Source organism: Pseudonaja textilis, chromosome 16 (genome assembly GCF_049901715.1).
Source record: "Pseudonaja textilis isolate UNSWEBS1 chromosome 16, rPseTex1.2, whole genome shotgun sequence".
Lineage (NCBI taxonomy): Eukaryota > Metazoa > Chordata > Lepidosauria > Squamata > Elapidae > Pseudonaja > Pseudonaja textilis.
Genome location: NC_142005.1, coordinates 6,072,878 through 6,091,568, shown reverse-complemented (window position 1 = coordinate 6,091,568; position 18,691 = coordinate 6,072,878). Strand labels below are relative to the sequence as shown.

The window sequence follows — 18,691 nt, the reverse complement described above, 5'->3', positions numbered from 1 at the left end:
CTGTCAACTACATGCATACACACACACACACACAGGTTTGAAGCTTTGCTAGGAGAAAACAAAAAAACATTCACAGATCTGCGAGGGGAGCTTCCTCTAGTACCAACTTTGGGGCGACGGGTTGGATTGGATTGGATGGTCTTTGGGAGGACCCTCCCAAGGCCACAATTCTGTGATTCTGCAAACAGGGAGCGGGCCAAAGCATCGGAGGCTTGAACTTCAAGAAAGGGCACCAACAGTTGTCCACACACAGCCATGCAATAGCCGCACATCCCCACCGAGCCACGTATCACGCTAAGTTACACAGCACGGCTAAGCTTTTTCTCTGTACTGTGGTGAAAAGCCAGCCGATTATGGCTGGTTAAACCAGCTTCTACACTGTGGTTTATGGAGCTGGGAAGAAATGGGTGCCCGAGATCGTTCCTTTTCCACAACTTCCCCTCTGACCTGCGAGGATGGAGAAAGCCCCTTCCTTAATTAAAGGGAGCTGGGATTCTCCAGACGTTTTGCTTAGTGTGGAAAAAGTCACAGGAGGGTTGGCCACTTGGAGGGACAAGAACACCAAGAATCAATTAGCAAGCAATTAGGGGGAAGAGAGAGAGAGAGAGAGAGAGAGAGAGAGAGAGAGAGAGAGAAAGGAAAAGAGCCTCCAGCTCAAAGCTGCCCACATTGAACTGGGTTTTTTCAATGCAGGAGATCATGTTTGTAGCTCAGGCTGGAAATGAGGGGTGCTTGGCGCTCTCTGGGCTTGGTGGTTTTCTTGCAGGTGCTACATAACCCAACTAGGGAACTTCATCAGTGCTGGAAGGGAGTGGGGAGGAGGAAGAGGAGGATGGTGGGGTCCTTGGTGCTTTCTGAGCTTGGTGGTTTTTCCTGCAGCCGTTTCATGACCCAACTAGGTAACATCATCAGTGCTAGAAGGTGGTGCGGTTGGAGGAGGAAGAGAAGGAGGAGGACTGGAACTGTGGGGTCCTCAGTGTTCTCTGAGCTTGATGGTTTTCCTGCAGACATTTCATGACCCAACTAGGTAACATCATCAGTGCTAGAAGAGAGTGGGGTTGGAGGAGAAGGAGAATGACCGTGGTCCTCGGTGCTTTGTGAGCTTGGCGGTTTTCTTGCAGACATTTCATTACCCAACCAGGTAACATCATCAGTGCCTGAAGGTAATGGGGATTGTGGAGATGAAGAGGAGGAAGAGGAGGACGGTGGAGGGTCCTTGGTGCTCTCTAAGCTTGGGAGGTTTTCCTGAAGACATTTCATGACCCAACTAGGTAACAGCATCAGTGCTAGGAGGGCAGTTGGAGGAGGAGGAGGAGGAGGAGGAGGAGGAGGAGGAGGACTAGAACTGTGGAGTCCTTGGTTTTCCTGCAGACGTTTCATGACCCAACTGGGCAGCATCACCGTTGCTTTCCCGAGTGTTTTCCCAGGGTGACAGATGCAGCCAGCTTGATTTTAGCATTGGGCCTCTTCCTCCCCTGCCTACCCAGACGGAACCTGCAACAGGTTCTGTCTGGAGAGTGCGCACGCAGAGCTGGCTCTGGAGCAGAATGTCCCCCCGGCTTCCACGCCCTGGTGTTCCTTCCCCCTACGGATCCTGCAGACGGAGGCATCTTGGTGCACTGCAGAGACCGAGCACCCTGGGCGGTTTGGAAAGCTTCTCTATTACGTTCATCCTTCTTCCTGTGAAATTGAGCTGTGGGGAAAGGGGGGGGACGGGACAGGAGAAGGATGCATCCTTCAGGTTGAGCAGCCAGGAAAACAAGCCCCCTCAAAAAGGAGAACAGCTGAATCTCTCTCTCTCTCTCTCTCTCTGTGTGTGTGTGTGTGTGTGTGTGTGCGCAGAGATGTCCATCAGGGAGATCTAGGGAAGGGATCCGCCCGCCGCCAGTTGATCGCAAGCTCTCATAAAAACTAGGCCATTAATTTCCTCCCCAGGCCTGGAACTACAATCATCCTGGTTCGATTTCAGGGAAAGCAACTTGTAAGATCAGGGCTCAAAACAACCAGGTTCCTTCCTGCGGAGCGTCTAAAAGCAATCACAGGTAGTCCTCGACTTGCAACCATTCGTTTAGTGGCCGAAAATTACAGCGCCACTGCAGGGGGGGGGAAGCGACCTATGACCGTTTCTCACGCTTCTGACACGACAATCTTCCCCTCCCATGGTCACGTGATCAAAATTCTGACGCTTTGGCAACTGGCTCATGTTTATGACGGTTACAGTGTCCCGGGGGTCGGAGTGGTGCGGAGGCCTAGGGGTGGAGCTCTGGCCTCAACATTCAGGAGGCTGTGAGTTCGATCCTAGGTAGAGGCAGGTATTTCTCTCTCCGGGCACAGCGAGAATATTATCAGCTGAACAAAACTCCGTACTGGCAACCAGGAAGGGTATCCGGCCAATTAAACACTCTGCTAGCTCCATTCAATTGCCCAGATTCCAACCCACAAGGGATTATAGGCTCGCTAAAAGATGACGGCAGTGTCTTGGGGTTGCGCGATCCCCGTTTGCAAAGTCGCGCAATCCCCGTCTGACCAGCCAACTCAATGGTGGAAACCAGATTCCCTTCACAACCGAGTTACTACCTTAACAACTGCAGTGATTCCCTTAACAGTGGTCAAAACAAATTGGGACAAGCTCAATCCCTTTGCCTTGCTCAGAGACGGAAATCTGGGGCTCGACTGTGGTCGCAAGTCAAGGACTACCTGCCGAGGGGCGTAGGAACTCAAATAAGCAAGCCAGGCTGTAAGACATAGTGGCTGTCTAAGGGCTTACCTCTAAGTAGTCCCACGGGTACGAGGCAGAAACTGTAAGGAAATCTTCCCGTCCTTTTTTCCGGTCGTACTGCATTTTTCTAGCAACGATTTTTGGATTAAAGCGGATGATCGATTAAGATTCCGCTTCAGAGAATTTTACAGACGATCCTCCCTTTATTATTTTCAACCACGCTCCCAGAATTCTCCTGCTACAGCACAAGGCAGTCCTCGACTTACCACAGTTCATTCAGTGACCATTCAAAGTGACACCGGCACTGAAAAAAGGGACATGACCGTTTTTCACGTTGTAGCGTCCCCAGGGTTACGTGATCAAAATTCAGATGCTTAACAACTGGCTCATATTTAGGACGGTTTTTAACTCATTAAAACGTTCCTATGCCTGTTTTAGTAGTTGCCATAAAAAAGGGGGAAAGGAGGAAGAAACTCTGGAAAAGCAGTGCAGCAGTTTGGAAGACAAAGCACATTCCAACTCTTCTCTTTAAAACATTGTAACTGAAATACCAGAGCTTTTGCCCACGAATATATTTAACTGGGGAACGTGATTGTTGACACCTAGCTTGTGATCTGGCTCAATTGGAGAGTCTGGTTTATGAGACCCCCCCCCCCGGGGGGGGAGAGGGAAAAACAGGGTCACAGGGTCCTGTGAATGACGTAGGCCAGAGTTGGCTTCATACAGGGCAGGGCCAGTATGTCACCTCTAATGAATCCTTTGAAGTTCTTTGAAGTTTGGCTCGAGAATCATGATTGAATTAGGGCGATTGCTGGAATCCTGACAAGAGTTGCACATGATCCCCTTTTGCGACCTTCTGACAAAATCAATGGGGGGGGAGCAAGATTCACTTAACAACCGTCTTACTCATTTAACAATCGCACTTAACAAACACGGCAAGAAGAGTCGTAAAATGGGGGCAAAACCTATCACTTTAACAAATGTCTCGCTTAGCAACATAAATTCTGGGCTCGAGTGTGGTGGGAAGTCTACCTGTGCCTAGAAACTCACCGGGAAAAGAAAAGAAAATCCAGAATTCATTCCAAATCGGAACTAAGCTACTGAGAATCACCATAAATCTCTAACCATAAATGCTTTGCAATGCTGGCTTGCTACGGTTGTGCGACCGAGACCCCAGCGTTTTCTGCAACGCTGCGTAGATGCAATATATATATTATTGCATGCTCGATTGTGTTATGAACCTGAGGACGTCAGCGGGCAAATGTTCTCCAGCTACACCTTCTGCAAAAGGCACAACGCCATCTGTTTGGAGGGACAGTTAATCACATTTCAATCGCAAACTTCAGTTTTGTGCCAGTACCTCTTGAGTTGGCCAACGGGTTTTGCTTTAGCTCAAACCCTTCACATCCAGATAAGAGCCACTTACGAGCCAGAATATATGGGGAAGCTTGTTTACAAAGGCAGGAGGACTGGTGGGGAGGGGGATTCTTTGCAGGGTGGAGGGAAAAGCGATATATCCCCCACCACATCCAACTAAATTTGGGAAATGTCCAATTTTTTTTTGCCCCTTTCGCAATTGTCTCCGTGTCCCCTCAAAGTCTGCCCCCCTGCCAAGTTTCGAATCCAGGCTCAAGCTGAAGGATGATCACTGCAAGAGCAAAGAGAAAAAAAAAGAGCTGCTGAAAAATATAAAACATATTCATAATTGAGTCAGCAGAAAGGAAGACGAGTCGAGGAAGAGAGAAAAGGAAGAGGATTTGCTGTTTTAACCCGTTTGTAATCCCAATTCTTAAGGAGAGGAGGGGGAAAAGGGGGGGATTTTGAAGTATAAAATCTGTCGTGCTCTCAGTCGTAAAGGAAATTCCTGAATTGTGTTGCCAGACATTTATGAAGCGTCAGAAATTAATCCTGGGATGGCAGAATTCCATGTTTCTTGGTGGAATCAATTTTTTGTTTTGTTTTGTTTTAGATGACCAAGCAATTGTGTTTCTGGAAGGGTTTTAATTTTGAGCCTGCCTCTTTCTCTAACCTACTGTTTCAGTTCTGTTTATGACAAACTTAGCAATAAGAAGATGTCTGGACTTCAATTCCCAGAATTCCCCAGTCAGCCAGGCTGGCTCGGGAATTCTGGGAGTTGAAGTCCTGCCCTCTTAAAACCTGGTCAGGTTTTGAAATCCTGATTTGACAGCGTCTCCAAACTTCCATTGTCCTTCCAAGCTGAAGTTTTCCAGAAATTAAAAACATCGAAGTCCAAGGAATCTCTGCTCTCCCAAGATTAGGTCGCGAGTAAGGAAGTTCAAAATTAATGCTCAGCTTCATATGCCTGCAAAGGCTCCAAAGATATTTATCCTTCAAGCAGGGTTAACACATGTCCCAGAGCCGAGTAAGAGAGGAAATCGCAGCACGGGGCCTTCCTCTTCACGTGAGCCTCTGGCCAACGTTGTCTTGAGTGAGCTGAGAATCCGCAGCCATTAACATCTGATGACGTTGCCTAGTTTGGTGATGAAACGTCTGCGAGAAAACCACGGAGCTCAGGGAGCAACGAGGACAGAATAACAGAGTTGGAAGGGACCTTGGAGGTCTTCTAGTCTGACCCCCCGCTCAATCAGGGGCCACCCCCCCCCGCCAATACCATTTCCAACAAACTTAGGCTCTCTAGTTACCATGGCACCAATAAAACAGGACCTTTTTTCACACTTATGACTGTTGTAGCACTCCCCCGCCATGGCGACCTGATTAAAATTCGGACTCTTGGCAACTAGTTCGTATTTATGACCATCACAGCGTCCGGGTGGGGATGTGTGTCACATGGTCCTCGTTTTACGACCTTCCGGGCAGCAAAGTCCATGGGGAAAGCCCAGCTTCCTTTCACAACCATGGGACTTAACTGAACACAACCACGGCGATCCACTTAACAACAGTGTCAAGGAAGGCGGTAAAAACCAGGGGAAAATTCACTCGACAAATGTCTTGCTTAGCAACAGTGGGCTCAACTGTGGTCCTAAATTGAGGACGGCCTGTAATTGGGGGTGGAGGCGGGGGGGCTTGTCACTCTGTCCTGAAAATCAGTTCTCTTTTTCAAACCACCTTAGGATACTCTTAACATCCGTCCAGGATTTCTTTCCCTGTCACTTATGACCTTTGTGTGGGTGCTTTTCAATCCTCAGTCAACAAGAACTGGCCACGGGCCTCCTTCTATAAAATTCCTCCCCCCCGCCCCCTGCCCCGGAAGACAGCTTAACAACCCTGCCAAACATCACCGCAGTCCTCAAAAGGGCAAAACGGCAGCCGCCAGCTGTAAAGAGCAAAATTGCAAAGTGGAAAGAGAGGACAAAACATGGGCCTTTAAAACAAAATCCACGCAGAAGGAACCTTTCCTCCCTGGAGATCCTGGACACTCAGCCTGGGATGGACTGCAAGGAAAAGGGGAATTGCACAATGCTAGGGAAGAGCCCTTGCAGGGACTCTCACCATCTCGCACCGGAGACCCCGGGGTCTCTTTCACTGCCTATAACCAACCATTCAACGATGTAAACAAAACCCCAAATCCATCTGCAAAACCATCGGAGCAAATAACAGGGAACTGGGATGCTGGGACGTTCCTTTATTCCTATTTATCTTCCTGATGTCATCAAGCTTGGGAGGGAATAAATAAAAGCAGCATCCAGAAAATGACAGAATATTAGAATGGAACAGAATAGAACAGAATAGATATTGGAATGAAGGAATAGAATAGAATAGAATAGAATAGCTTTATTGTCATTGCATTCAAAATACAATGAAATTTGAAAGCTACTCCAGCACAGTGCCCCAAACACCACATCACAATCACACTACACAGTATTTAAAAAGTAAAATAAAGTAATAACAAATAGCAAATAATAATAATAATAATAATAATAATAATAATAATAATAATAATAATAATAATAGTCTAAAACCTATCTAAAACATTTAGTGTTAAATAGTTTAAAAATGTCATTATATACATAGGGCTAAATCACAAATGCACTGTTTGATTCAGGACAATTATTGCCTTGGAAAATAAACTGTTTCTCAGTCTATTAGTCCTCATTTTAAGACACCTATAACGCCTCCCTGATGGTAACAATTCGAAATATGAATGACCAGGATGAGAACGGTCTGGGGGAGTTTTTCTGTGCTCTAGAGAGGAGTCTGGTCTTCGCAATCTCTTCCAAAGAAGAAAGAGAGCAACCGATGGGGTTTTTTTTTTGTGCTGTGTTAAAAACTCAACGAGGGTCCCCAAGTCGTGTTTTTTGTCTCAGACACGTCGCAATACAGAATCGGGGGTCTTCTTGCAAGGGTAAACGTGGAATCATGGGCACCAAAGAAAGAAGGAAAACACCAGAGAAGATACGTGGCCAACAGCAGAGCTCAAATTCTACCAGATTCAGACAACCTGAGTCTGGTGTGTGTGTGTGTGTGTGTGTGTGTGGCTGGAGGCAGAGAGGATGTCCTTCAGTCTCACACTTCTGGCGTTCTGACAGTATTTTGCAGCGGGCATTTTTGAGCGCACCCTGGACAAGCTGGGGGTGTCCACCTTCAGTCAAGGCTTCTCGTGAGATACGAGGGAGAATTTTGAGTGTTGGAAGAGACCTTGCCCCTTGCTAAGTATACAGGTGGTCCTCGGCTTATGGCTGCAATTGAGCTCCCAGGGATTTAGGGTGCCAAGCGAGGAATGGGCTTGGGTGAGGTTTTGCCCCGTTTTCAACGACTTATCTTGCCACGGATGTTATTTAAGCAAATCGCCTCAGTCGTTAAATGGACAACAGGACTGGGAAGTGAACCTGGATTTCCCCAGTAAACTTGGCTTGTCAAATGGGGTGTGTGTGTGTGTGTGTCACATGACACCCTATCCCCCACCCCGGGACACTGCGACTGTCATAAATATGAGTCAGTTGCAGAGCGTCTGAATTTGGAGACTGCGGGGATTAAGTGTGAAAAACAGTTGTCCGGCGCTTTTTTCCCCCAGCGCTGTTGTAAGTTTGAATGGTCACTAAACAGACTGTGGTTATGTCGAGGGATACCTGTAGGCCAGTGGTGGCTAACCTTTTTGGGCTCTTGTGCCAAAAATTGTGTGTGCGCATGCATTAATGTGCCTTCTGCAATCCCCACCCTTACCTGCACTGCGCTGCTGATTTTTCGGCTGGGTTGAGGCCTTTTTCAGCCTCCCAGAGGCGTGGAAAAAGCTTCTGCGAGGCTTTTCAGGACGAATAATAGGCCTGTTTAGACGAAACGGGCCTATTATTTGTCCTGAAAAGCCTCCCAGAGGCTTTTCCCAAGTCTCTGGGAGGGCGAAAAAGGCCCAAAACCAGCTGAAAAAATCACTGTGAGGCGCGCGCATGCGCAGTGAGGTAAGTTTTTTCCTGTGGCTCGCATGCCAGCACAAATGGCTCTGCGTGCCACTTGCGGCACGCGTGCCGTAAGTTCGCCATCACGGTTGTAGGCTGAATTAAGGCAAAGTGCTGAAAGCATTCGAAACGGAATGTGTTTTTTTTATTTGCCTTTCTCACTGTCCATCACTCAGGGAAAAGGAGGAGGAAGAAGAGGAGGCAGAGGAGGAGGGTACAAGCAACGACATGCTTGGACATTATTCAAGGACACCGAACTAAGGCACCTCTGTTTTCCTGGCTGGCCCAAGTAGTCATGCCGTCTGTAAAAATAGCTGAGGTATAAAAGGAGCTGTTAATAGCAGGACTGGCCAGGCGCATATAAGACAACTGCTGTTTCTTCCTCCCTTCACAAGCTCAAGATCTCATTCAAACTTTTTTTTCCCCCAGACTCCATCCAAAGATCCTGGGAATGAAAAACAGGAACTTCTCAACCCGGACAGTTTATTTGCGCTTCATTCAAGCCGTCCTCAGAGCTACAAAGCCTTGTGAGATTCCAGTTCGCGATGCCTCAACTTCCACACGGCCGGCTTAGCCTTTCTACAGGAAGTCCTCGGCTTACGGCCGTTCGGAAGTTACACTGACAACCAGCCTTCACACTTACGACCATGGCAGCAACCCTCACGGTTTGTGGGGATGGCGGTAAAAGGACGTAAAATTGGGTGCAACTCGCTTAGCAACCATCTTGCTTAACCGTGGAAATTCTGGGCCCGGCTGAGGTTGCAAGTGGAGGGCTTTTTATGGGATACGGCTAAGGCCTAGGGTCCATGCGGTCCTAACCGCCGGTTTTACTTTCCTAATTGCCGGTTACAACTTCAGACCGCGCAGCATAAGACTGCTCTGAAGGTTAGGCATGGGAAGCCAGCATGCTTAGGGCCAAAGGCGGAAGGAGACCCGAGACAGACCCATATTCGGGACTGCTACATCGCAGAAGAGGAAAGGATGAGTTTACAGAAACGATCATCCTTCCGACTTAATGGCAGGATTTGATTGCCTTCTGAAGGAAGAGAGAAGAGGGAGGGAGGGGAGGAGGGAAGAGGAGGGGACGGGGAGGGGGGAAAGAGGAGAGGATGGGGAGGGGAGAAGAGGGTGAGGAGGGGAGGGAAGAGAGGGGAGGGAAGGAGGGAAGATGAGATGGGGAGGAGGGGAGGGGGTGGGGAGGGGAGGGGAGAGAGGAAGAGGGAAGAGGAGGGGGAAAGAGGAGAGGGAGGGGAGAGAAAGAGATTTACTGGATTGCTAAATACAAACTTCAAATACCGCTCTGGGTGTTGGGACTCCTCCCAATGTGATGGATTACAACTCCAGCCCAATTCCTTCCAGTCAGAATACCGGTTGGGCAGTTTGTTGTCCAACGCCTTCCCTGTTTTACAAGACCTCAACAAAAAGCTGCCCTCCAAAAGAGGACCAGATAGATGACCGGAGAAACCGACAACATCTGGGGGAGGGGAGGAAGAAGAAAACGAAGGAGCCGTGACCTAGCCTGCCCCCCCCCCATCCTCTCGCCACAACAAGCAACAGGGAAAAGTCGCCAACTGCGGCCTCTCGGAGCCCTGCGCAGCGGAGGAAAGCCAGCACCCCCCCCCCCGCACAACCCGGGAGTCCCCCTCAGGACTCACCAACCCATTAAGTCGTCTCCATATTGCCGCTGTCATGGGGGGAGCCGTCAGTGGAGGTGGGCTTGCTGCCGCGGCTTCTAAGCAGGCTGCTGTTTCCTTGCAAAGGAAGCAAAAGGTTACTTCCCTGTATACGGCTAAAGCACCGCCTCTTCCTGCCAGCCCCCCCCCCCCCCCAAGAGAGAGAGAGAGAGAAAGAGAGAAGACAGAGAGAGACAGGGAGAGACAGAGAAAAAAGAGAGAGAGAAACAGAGACACACATAGAGAGAAGAGAGAGAGAGAAAAGAGAGACAGAAGAGAGAGACAGAGAGAGAAAGAGAAGAGATAGAAAAAAGAGAGAAACAGAGAGAGAGGAGAGAGAGAGAGAGAAGAGAGACACAGAGAGAAGAGATAGAAAGAGGAGAAACAGAGAAAGAGGAGAGAGAGAAGAGAGAAACAGAGAGAGAGGAGAGAGAGGAGAGACAGAGAGAGATTTGCAAATTTCAGAGAAGGCGTCCTGCTGCTGTTTTGGCAGCCACCGGATCCCCTCGGACGCTACAAGGGAGGGGATGGATGGGACAGCGCCTTCCGCTCCCGAGTCCCGTCTCTTCTCACCATCACCCCAGCTCATTTCAGCAGACAAACAAGGAGGCTGGCCGGGTTCCAGAAACTGAACATACCTTGTGGGCAAATAATGCAGTGAGACACAGCCGCAGCTGGGAAAAGGGAGCACTGAGAAGCAAAGAAGCTGGACTCTCTGCAGCCAGGCAGGGAAAAAAGGAGAGACCCCGAGGGGGGTGGAAGGGAAAAACAGAAAGGAGACCGGGGAATTATTATTATTATTATTATTATTATTATTATTTTAAAATTCTTTCTAAAAAGAGGAGAATGGTTTAAGAGAGGAAGAGGAAGAAGAGGGAGAGGAGAAAGACAGAAAAAGAGAGAAAGAAAAAGAGAGAAAGAAAAGAAAAAAGAGAAGAGAGGAGGGGGAAGAGGGGAGGGGGAAGAGGAGGAGGAGGAGGAGGAGGAGGAGAGGAGGAGGAAGAGGAGGGGAAGAGGAAGAAGAGGGAGAGGAGAAAGAAAGAAAAAGAAAGAAAAGAAAGAAGAGAGGGGAGAGGGAGAGGAAGAAGAGGGAGAGGAGAAAGAAAGAAAAGAAAGAAAAGAGGAGGAGGAAGAGGAAGAGGAGGAGAAGGAGACCAACTGAATGGAAGCAACAGAAGTCATCCTAAAACAGGGGACCCTCTCGATGCTCAAGAAAACTTCATTAGGAGAGAAATAATGGGACATCTGCTGGAAAGTTTGACCAGCCATCTTTAAAAAAAAATGATTTCTTTACTAAAGTTGCTTCACTATATACATTTGCTGTTATATGTGTGTGTGTGTGTGTGTGTGTGTGTGTATTTAGATAATCAGCTAGACAGATGGAAGGGCAGACAGATAATCGATCATGTCTATCATCTATCATCTATCATCTCTCTATCATATCTATCTATCTATCTATCTATCTATCTATCTATCTATCTATCTAATCTTCTCTTCTCTCTGTATCATCTCTCCATCTCTCTCTCTCTGTCCTCTCCATATCTGTCTGTCTATCAATCACCTCTCTCATCTCTCCCTCCCTCATCTACCATCTCTCTCTCTCTCTCTCTCTCATCTGTCTATCATCTCTCTCATCTCTCTCTTCCTCATCTACCATCTCTCTCTCATCTCTCTATCTCTTTATCTCTCACTCTCTATCCTAACTATCCTTCTATCCATCAATCATCTCTCTTATCTATCTGCACACACACACATACACACACACACACCCCATTGCGTTACTGCTTAATTAACAGTTTAATTAATCACTTATGCCCTTGACTGACTTTCAAGCAGCTCGATTCCCCCTTTGAGATCAGGCAAGCGATCAAGACTCCAATCCCCCAAACGGCGGCTTTGTAAATACCGGCTCAACTCACGCTGAACCCAAAACTCTTTCAACCCTTGAGTACCCAGCTCTGTTTTTGTTGTTGCTGTTTGTTGTTGTGGTGGCTTAATTAGTTCCACTACAATGTCCCACTGTCCTGGCGCACAATGGAGTCGTCCCAAGCTGCTTCACTTGACGTGAGGGTTGCTTTCTGTGTACTATGGAGCTCAGAGGCTGGGGGCGGGGGGAGAGACTATAAGCGGCGGAGCCACAAAAACAGACGAACGGGGATTCTCTTGGGATGGATTCTAAGTCATCTTTTTTCTCCACGGAAGTCGAAGGTGACTCGGGAGGTAACAGAACAATGGCGTTGGAAGGGGCCTTGGAGGTCCTCTAGTCCTACCCCTGCCTGGATCAAGCAGGAGACCCTACAGCAGTGACAGCGAACCTTTTTGGTGTAGTGTGCTGAAAGCGCACCCACAATGCAACGCAGGCTCAGGAGGCCGGAAAACGGGCCTTCCGGAAATACCGGAAGTGCCCATTTTCAGCCTTCGGAGGGCCTCGGGAGCCCGGGAGAGGACGTCTTCGCCCTCCTGGAGGCTCGAGGGAAGCCTCTGGAGCCTCAGGAGGTAGAAAAATGGGCTCGTTTCGGCCCTTCTGGTATTTCCGGAAGGGCCGTTTTTTGGCCTCCCGAACTTCCGGGAGGACGAAAATGGCCTCAAACAGGCCCAAAATCTGTTGGGAGGCGCGCACATGCGCAGTACAGGTAGGTTTGTCTCGGGCTCGCGTGCCCACACAAGTGGCTCTGCCTGCCACCGGTGGCACGCATGCCATAGGTTCGCCATCACGGCCCTATAGTACCATTTCAGACAAGTGGTTGTCCAATCTTTTCTGGAAAACATCCAGAGACGGAGAAGAAAGGGAGGGAGGAAAAGAGCACAGCCGAATAACAGGGTGGGAAGAGACCTTTGGAGGTCTTCTAGTCCAACCCTCTTCTCAAGGCGGAGATCCTGCATCATTCCAGGCAAGTGGCTGTCCGTTCTCTTCTTAAAAGAGCCTCCACTGATAGAGCACCCACCACTTCTGGTGGCAAGCAGTTCCACTGGTGAATTGTTCTAACTCATAGGAACTGCTTACTATTCGATCATTTCAAATACAGGTAGTCCTCAACGCACAGCGGTTTTGTTTAGTGACTGTTTTCAAAGTTACAACAGCACTACAATAAGCAACTTATGACCATTTTTCCACACTTACGACCGCTGCAGCCTCCCCACGAGGATCAAAGTTCTGTCCCTTGGCAAACGACTCGTATTTATGATGGTTTCAGGGTCCTGGATTCTCTTTTGCGACCGTTCCAACAAGCAAAAACGGGGAAGCTAGATCTGCTTAACAACCGCCGTCCCTGACTTAACAACTACAGAACCGGGAGGCAAGAAAGGTTGTAAAATTCTGTCGAGGTGAGCAAAGTGGACTTTCACAAGAGGAATCTGGGGCTCCGTTGTGGTCGTAAGTCGAGGTTTACCTGCATAGGGGTCCTATCTTCCATGCAGCCTTCCTATCTCCTTCCACGAGACAGCTGCATCCGGGCTGCCCGCAAACGGAGCAAAGATAAAAGTACAAAATCCATGATTCCTCTGTTCTGTTTATTGAACGTGTTTATAGCTCACCTTTACAGAATTAATTGAGGAAGGCCAGAGACTAATCCTGGGCAAATACCCTCTAATGACCATTTCGCAGCGCCTTTTCCAGGAACGGCGATCTGCCTCCACTTTGAAAAGTTTTCCTGATCAGGAAAAAAAATAAAATCCTTTCCCAACTCCAAAAGCATCTGATGCACAACCTTTCACCTGGAGAGAGCGCCGAAAACCACCGATTTCCAGTTCGTTCCTCTGAGGCACGCTGCGAGGAATCCGACCGCTCCTCGGTTTTACAAAGATTCATTTAGCGGCCGTCCAAATCTGCACTGGCGCTGGGGAAAAAGGGGAAGCGACAAACGGAGCCTGAAGTTTCCGTTGCTAAGCGAGACCCCTCTTAAAAGCAAATTTTGCCCACCCTTTTACAGCCTTTCTTGGCACGTTTGTTAAGCGAACCACGGCAGTTGTTCAGTTAGTGAACCTGGTTGTTAAGTGGAACTGCCCCTCCCCCCGGTTGATTTCGCTTGTCAAAAGGTCGCAAAAGGGGAATCACAGGACACACACACACGCCCAGGACACTGCAGCCGTCATAAATATGAGTCGGTTGCCAAGCGTCCGAATTTTGATCAAATGACCTTGGGGATGTTTCAGTGGCCCGAAGTATGAAAAGAATAAAGTCATCTTTATTTTTAATTAAAAAAAAAAAATGAAATTCTGTTGCCTGCTCTCAAGAGAAAGCATATCTCTACCCATACACATACATAACTCACATAAATATATACCATGTTTTTCCCGAAAATAAGACCCTGTCTTATTTATTTTTTTGCCACCAAAAAGGGCACCAGGTCTTATTTTCGGGGGATGTCATCCACCGACTAACCTCACTTGTTCGTGTCACCCCCAGCCTCCTTTTCGCTGTCAGAGGCTTTCGGGAACTCCTTCTGCGGCCAGTAAGGCTTTCCTGAAAGCCTATGCAGCGGATAACAGCTCTGGATCGATCCAGAGCTTTGTTCTCAGCCGGAGAGGCCTTCAGGGAAGCCTTGCCGGCTGCAGAAGAGATGGGCCATCCAGGCAGGTGTCGGGTTGTGCAAGGCCTGGCTACAACTATCTAAGGGTAAGTAGTAGGGCAGCTCCACCCCACCCTATCGTAATTTTTATCCGTCCACTCTGGCGTGGGCGGGATCTTAATTAGGGCTTATTTGAGGGGTGGAGCTTATATTGGGAACATGTGTTAAAAATCAAGCTAGGACTTACTTTCAGGGTAGGACGTATTTTCTGGGAAACAGGGTATCTACACACACACACACACACACACACACACAGAATACATAGAGGAAAATGTGTCTATGGAGATTCTCAGTCATGGTTGTCCCAAAGGTGCTCAAATGTTCTTTACTGAGTCAGCTTTTGACCCACTTAATATATTGCTGTAAAAAAAAAATTCCACGCAGACAGCATTTAGATCACCTGGGATGCAAACACCTGGGACGCTGAGTCAGGCCCTGGATCTGTCACGGCCTGGCTTCATTGACAATGCCCTGGTTTGTTTAATATCGGGGTTTCTTTTTCCCCCCCAAAAATCAACCGTTTCTGGCCTCTGTTCGTTGTACAAAGAATCCTCCACTTACAATAATTCCTTTAGCAACCGTTTGAAGTCACAACGTCCCTGAAAAAAAGTGACTTACAGCTTTTGGAGCCCAAAAATGTGTCCTTTTTTTGCTTCTTGGTGCAGTCCCCGATTAAAAGCAATTTTTAAAAAGCTACCGTAGCAAAGAGGTGGAAGTGTTTTTGGCAAACAAACATTTAGCGACTGTTCGAAGTTACGACGACACTGAAAAAAGTGACTCGCAGCCGTCCTCATGCTTCACACACTCAGAGCGTCCTCACACTCATGGGGGAAAAAAAATCGGGGACTTCGCAACCGCCACAAATTTATGACATCTGCAGCATCACCGGGGTCAAGTCGTCTCCCTTTGTGACCTTTCCTCACAGGCTCGCAACGAGAACTCAATCTGGGAAGCCGGATTCGCTTAATGGCGGGATTCACTTAACAACTGCAACGATTCCGTTTAAAACTGAGGAAAAACGGTCATCAAATTGGGTGTGACTCCCTTAACGCTTTGATTAGCAAAGGGAAAGTCTGACGCTGATTGTGGTCTCAAGTCGAGGACAGCCTGTACAGGAAGTCCTCGACCTACCACCACAATTGAGCCCAACACTTTCGTTGCTAAATGAGAAATCTGTGGGTTTTGCCCCGTTTGACAACCTTTCTTTCTTCACGGTTGTGAAGCGAAGCGCTTGCAGTTGTTAAGCTAGTCACACGGCTGTTAAGTGAATCTGGCTTCCCCCAAGGGGATCATGTGACACTGCGACCGTCATAAATAAGCATCTGAAGTTATATCACAGGGGAGGCTGCAACGGTCATAAGTGTGAAAAACGGCCCTAAGTCCCTTCCCCCCCCCCCCCGGTCTGTTTGCAAAGCCAGGACTGGATCCAGCCTCGAAATCAATTAGCATTCTGGCTCCATAAGGGAGCAATCAGAATAATTAAGGTTAAAGACTTTCTCCCCCCCCCCCTTTCTCCCTCTGGGGGTGGGAGTGGGGGGCGATTTACGCTGTCCTGGAGAGTTAAAAGACAAGAGCCGTTTAGTTTAAAAGAACCCTGAGCAGGAAAGTTAAAAAAAAACAGCTCAGCCACATGTTCTGTTTTCGCAGGTCATCTGGTAGAACGAACAGATCCTCCGCAAATAGCAGAGATACACAACATACATTTTGGGGCAGCGGGCGCCCACCCACCCTTCTTAAAATGCCCTGAAAACGCCTCTAATATCGTTTAATGCGATAGAAAGGAAAACGTACAAGGAAATACGGGCAGTCCTCCACTTACAACGGTTCACTTAGTGACCGTTCGAAGTTGCAATAATCACCCATCTTCTTTTAACAACCCCATAATCCCTTGAGGGGTGGAGTCTGGGCGACTGAATGGAGCTGAGTGTTTACTGGCCGGAGGCCTTTCTTGTCACCGATGCGGAGGTTTTGCTCCCTGCCGCCCAGCAGATATATTCTCGTTGGCAGTGAGAAAAAAAAAGCGACTTTATGACTTATTTTCCATAATTACAACGGTTGTAGCATCCCCACGGTCGAGGGATCAAAATTCAGACTTTTGGGAACAGACTCATATTTATGATGGTCGCAGTGTGGGTCGTGGGATCCCCTTTGGCGACTTTCTGACGAGCAACGTCGAGAGGAAAGATAAGACTGGCTTAACAATGGTGCCACTAACTTAATAACAACGGTGGCAAGAAAGGTTGCAAAAATGGGGCAAAATTCACCTAACCAATGCCTCACTTATTGACAGAAATCTGTTCTTCCTCAATTGTGGTCATAACTCGAGGACTACCCCGTTATTGTACTTGTTCAAAGGCAGGGGTGGGTTTATTTCTGGCACCCATAAAAAGCCGCACACAGGTGGGAAATCCTGCAAAGTTTGACAGCCAGAGCTTTTATTCTTACTGCTGCTTTGTGCGACTGTGTGAAGTTCTAGTAAAATTATCTCCCTGCTTTGAACAGGCATCATAAACCATGAAATCTGCCAAAACTTTGAGGTTTGGTTCCATTTCACTGTTTGTTCCACGATTCCCTGAGAGCTTTGAACGAAAGATCCACATGCTTAATGAATCAATTAATTAAACAGCTTAAAAGACTAAGCAAATTATCTTCTAATGGGTCTGGCCGAGAAGGTGGGGCAGAGACTGTAGGAAAAAGGGTTTATCCTAAGCCTGCTTTAAAAGCAATTTTGCAACAAGACAGGAAGCAGAATGTCGAAAGAGGAAGTGGCTTTCCTTTCTGCATTTCTCGGGGTGTCAACACTATATTTTGAATTTCTTCACACCTCTAGGATCTTTTGAACTTGGAAACCACCTCTTATGAGAGAGACGCTGGACAGTGTTCTTCAACATTTATACAGGCACTTGAAGAATTTTTTTTTCCCCTCTCTCTTTTTTTTCTCTTTTACAGGACTTACATGAAGAAATATTAAACTGCCCCTGATGAAATCAAATCCCTGAAAAGATAACCAGTTTTTTTTAAAAAATGCTCTGATCTAACACTAAGGAGAACCAGACTGTAAAAAGGTTTACTTCAGCATCAGGAATTATTATTTAGGAAATGTTACGTGCCACTCATCTCAGTGACAGGAGGTTCAGAATTGGGCTGTTTGTAAGAATTAGCCTATTGTGATGGCCCAGGGTGGGATACAAAACAAACACAGTCCCAGAAAATAGGTGAAGCCCCTTTTATTCCTTCAGTTTGCTTCCAAAGCTCCAAGTATCCTTGATGGAAGACAAAAAAACTCCCACACAAACAGTTATAAGAAGAAGGAACACAAACCAGGCAAGATAAGGGCTGGAGGACGTCCACAGATATCAGAACACACGCCGGGAAGGATGCCAAACTCAGAGAGGAACCATAAACTAGAGATATTTCCATGCTTTGTTTCCAGCGCTGGCCCATACGCATGTCTGTCCTCTATCCAGTTGTCACAGCTGCAGCCCATGAAGAGGATCAAGGCCCTCTCCTCCCCCTTAGACCAGTCTCTCCCTGATCCTCTCCTCCCTGCGGGCCCTAGGATGGAGAGGGGATGGGCCTGGGTCCTCCTCTGACTGCCCAGACGGCCTCTGCCCTTCCCCAGCCTCCTCCACAACCTCCGGAGCCACACTTCTACTCCCTGTCAGCTGTTCCTCCTCTCCCTCAGAGTCAGTCTCCACCAGAGGCATGACACCTACGTAGGGTAGGAACTGCGAAATGGGTCATATATAAATGTAATCAATAAAAATAAATAACTAAGGCATCACAGCCTGCACACGTATATATGTGCACATGGGCTTGGGGGAAAAGCAGCAACTAACCCATCATAGGCACCAAGAACGGGCAGTGCCCCCTCTTCCCTAAAACTTCTGAGAAAAACCAACACTAAAAAAACCAGAATAACACGAGGTGGAAGGGGCTTTGGAGGTCTTCTAGTCCAACCTCCTGCTCAATGGAGAAGCCCTATCCCATTTCAGACAAATGGCTGTCCACAACCGAGGCCCAACATTTCTGCTGCTAAGCGAGACAATCGTTAAACGAGTTTTGTACCATTTTACAACCTTTCCTGCAACAGTTGTTAAGTGAATCGCTATAGTTAGTCATGTGAGCAACGACGATTATTCAGTAAATCTGGCTTCATCAGAAGGCCGCAAAAGGGGACCGCATGACCCCGAGAAATTGCAACCGTCGTAAATATGAGTCAGTTGCCAAGCATCTGAATTTTGATCACGGCTGTAGGTGTGAAAAAGGATCTTAAATCACTTTTTGTGCGTGTGTGCGTGCCGCTGTAACTAAACCAACGATCACTAAACCAATGGCTGCAAGTTGATAACAACGCTC

The 18,691-nt window shown here is 47.9% G+C and overlaps 1 protein-coding gene across 10 annotated transcripts in view; it reads right to left on the bottom strand.

Annotated features, from left to right (window-relative positions):
- MARK2 (microtubule affinity regulating kinase 2) overlaps positions 1 to 18,691 on the bottom strand; it is a 118,129-nt gene that overhangs the window by 81,545 nt on the left and 17,893 nt on the right. For 2 of the 10 annotated variants that reach the window (XM_087913649.1, XM_087913660.1), the window contains exon 1: positions 9,747 to 9,879. The exons of 6 other annotated variants lie outside the window; for them this stretch is intronic. In XM_087913649.1, coding sequence (XP_087769775.1) covers positions 9,747 to 9,782 — 36 coding nt within the window. In that variant the 5' untranslated portion in view covers positions 9,783 to 9,879. Of the gene's footprint in view, positions 1 to 9,746; positions 9,880 to 18,691 lie in introns of those variants that run through there. 2 more of the 10 variants (XM_087913659.1, XM_087913655.1) reach the window with 2 other exon arrangements.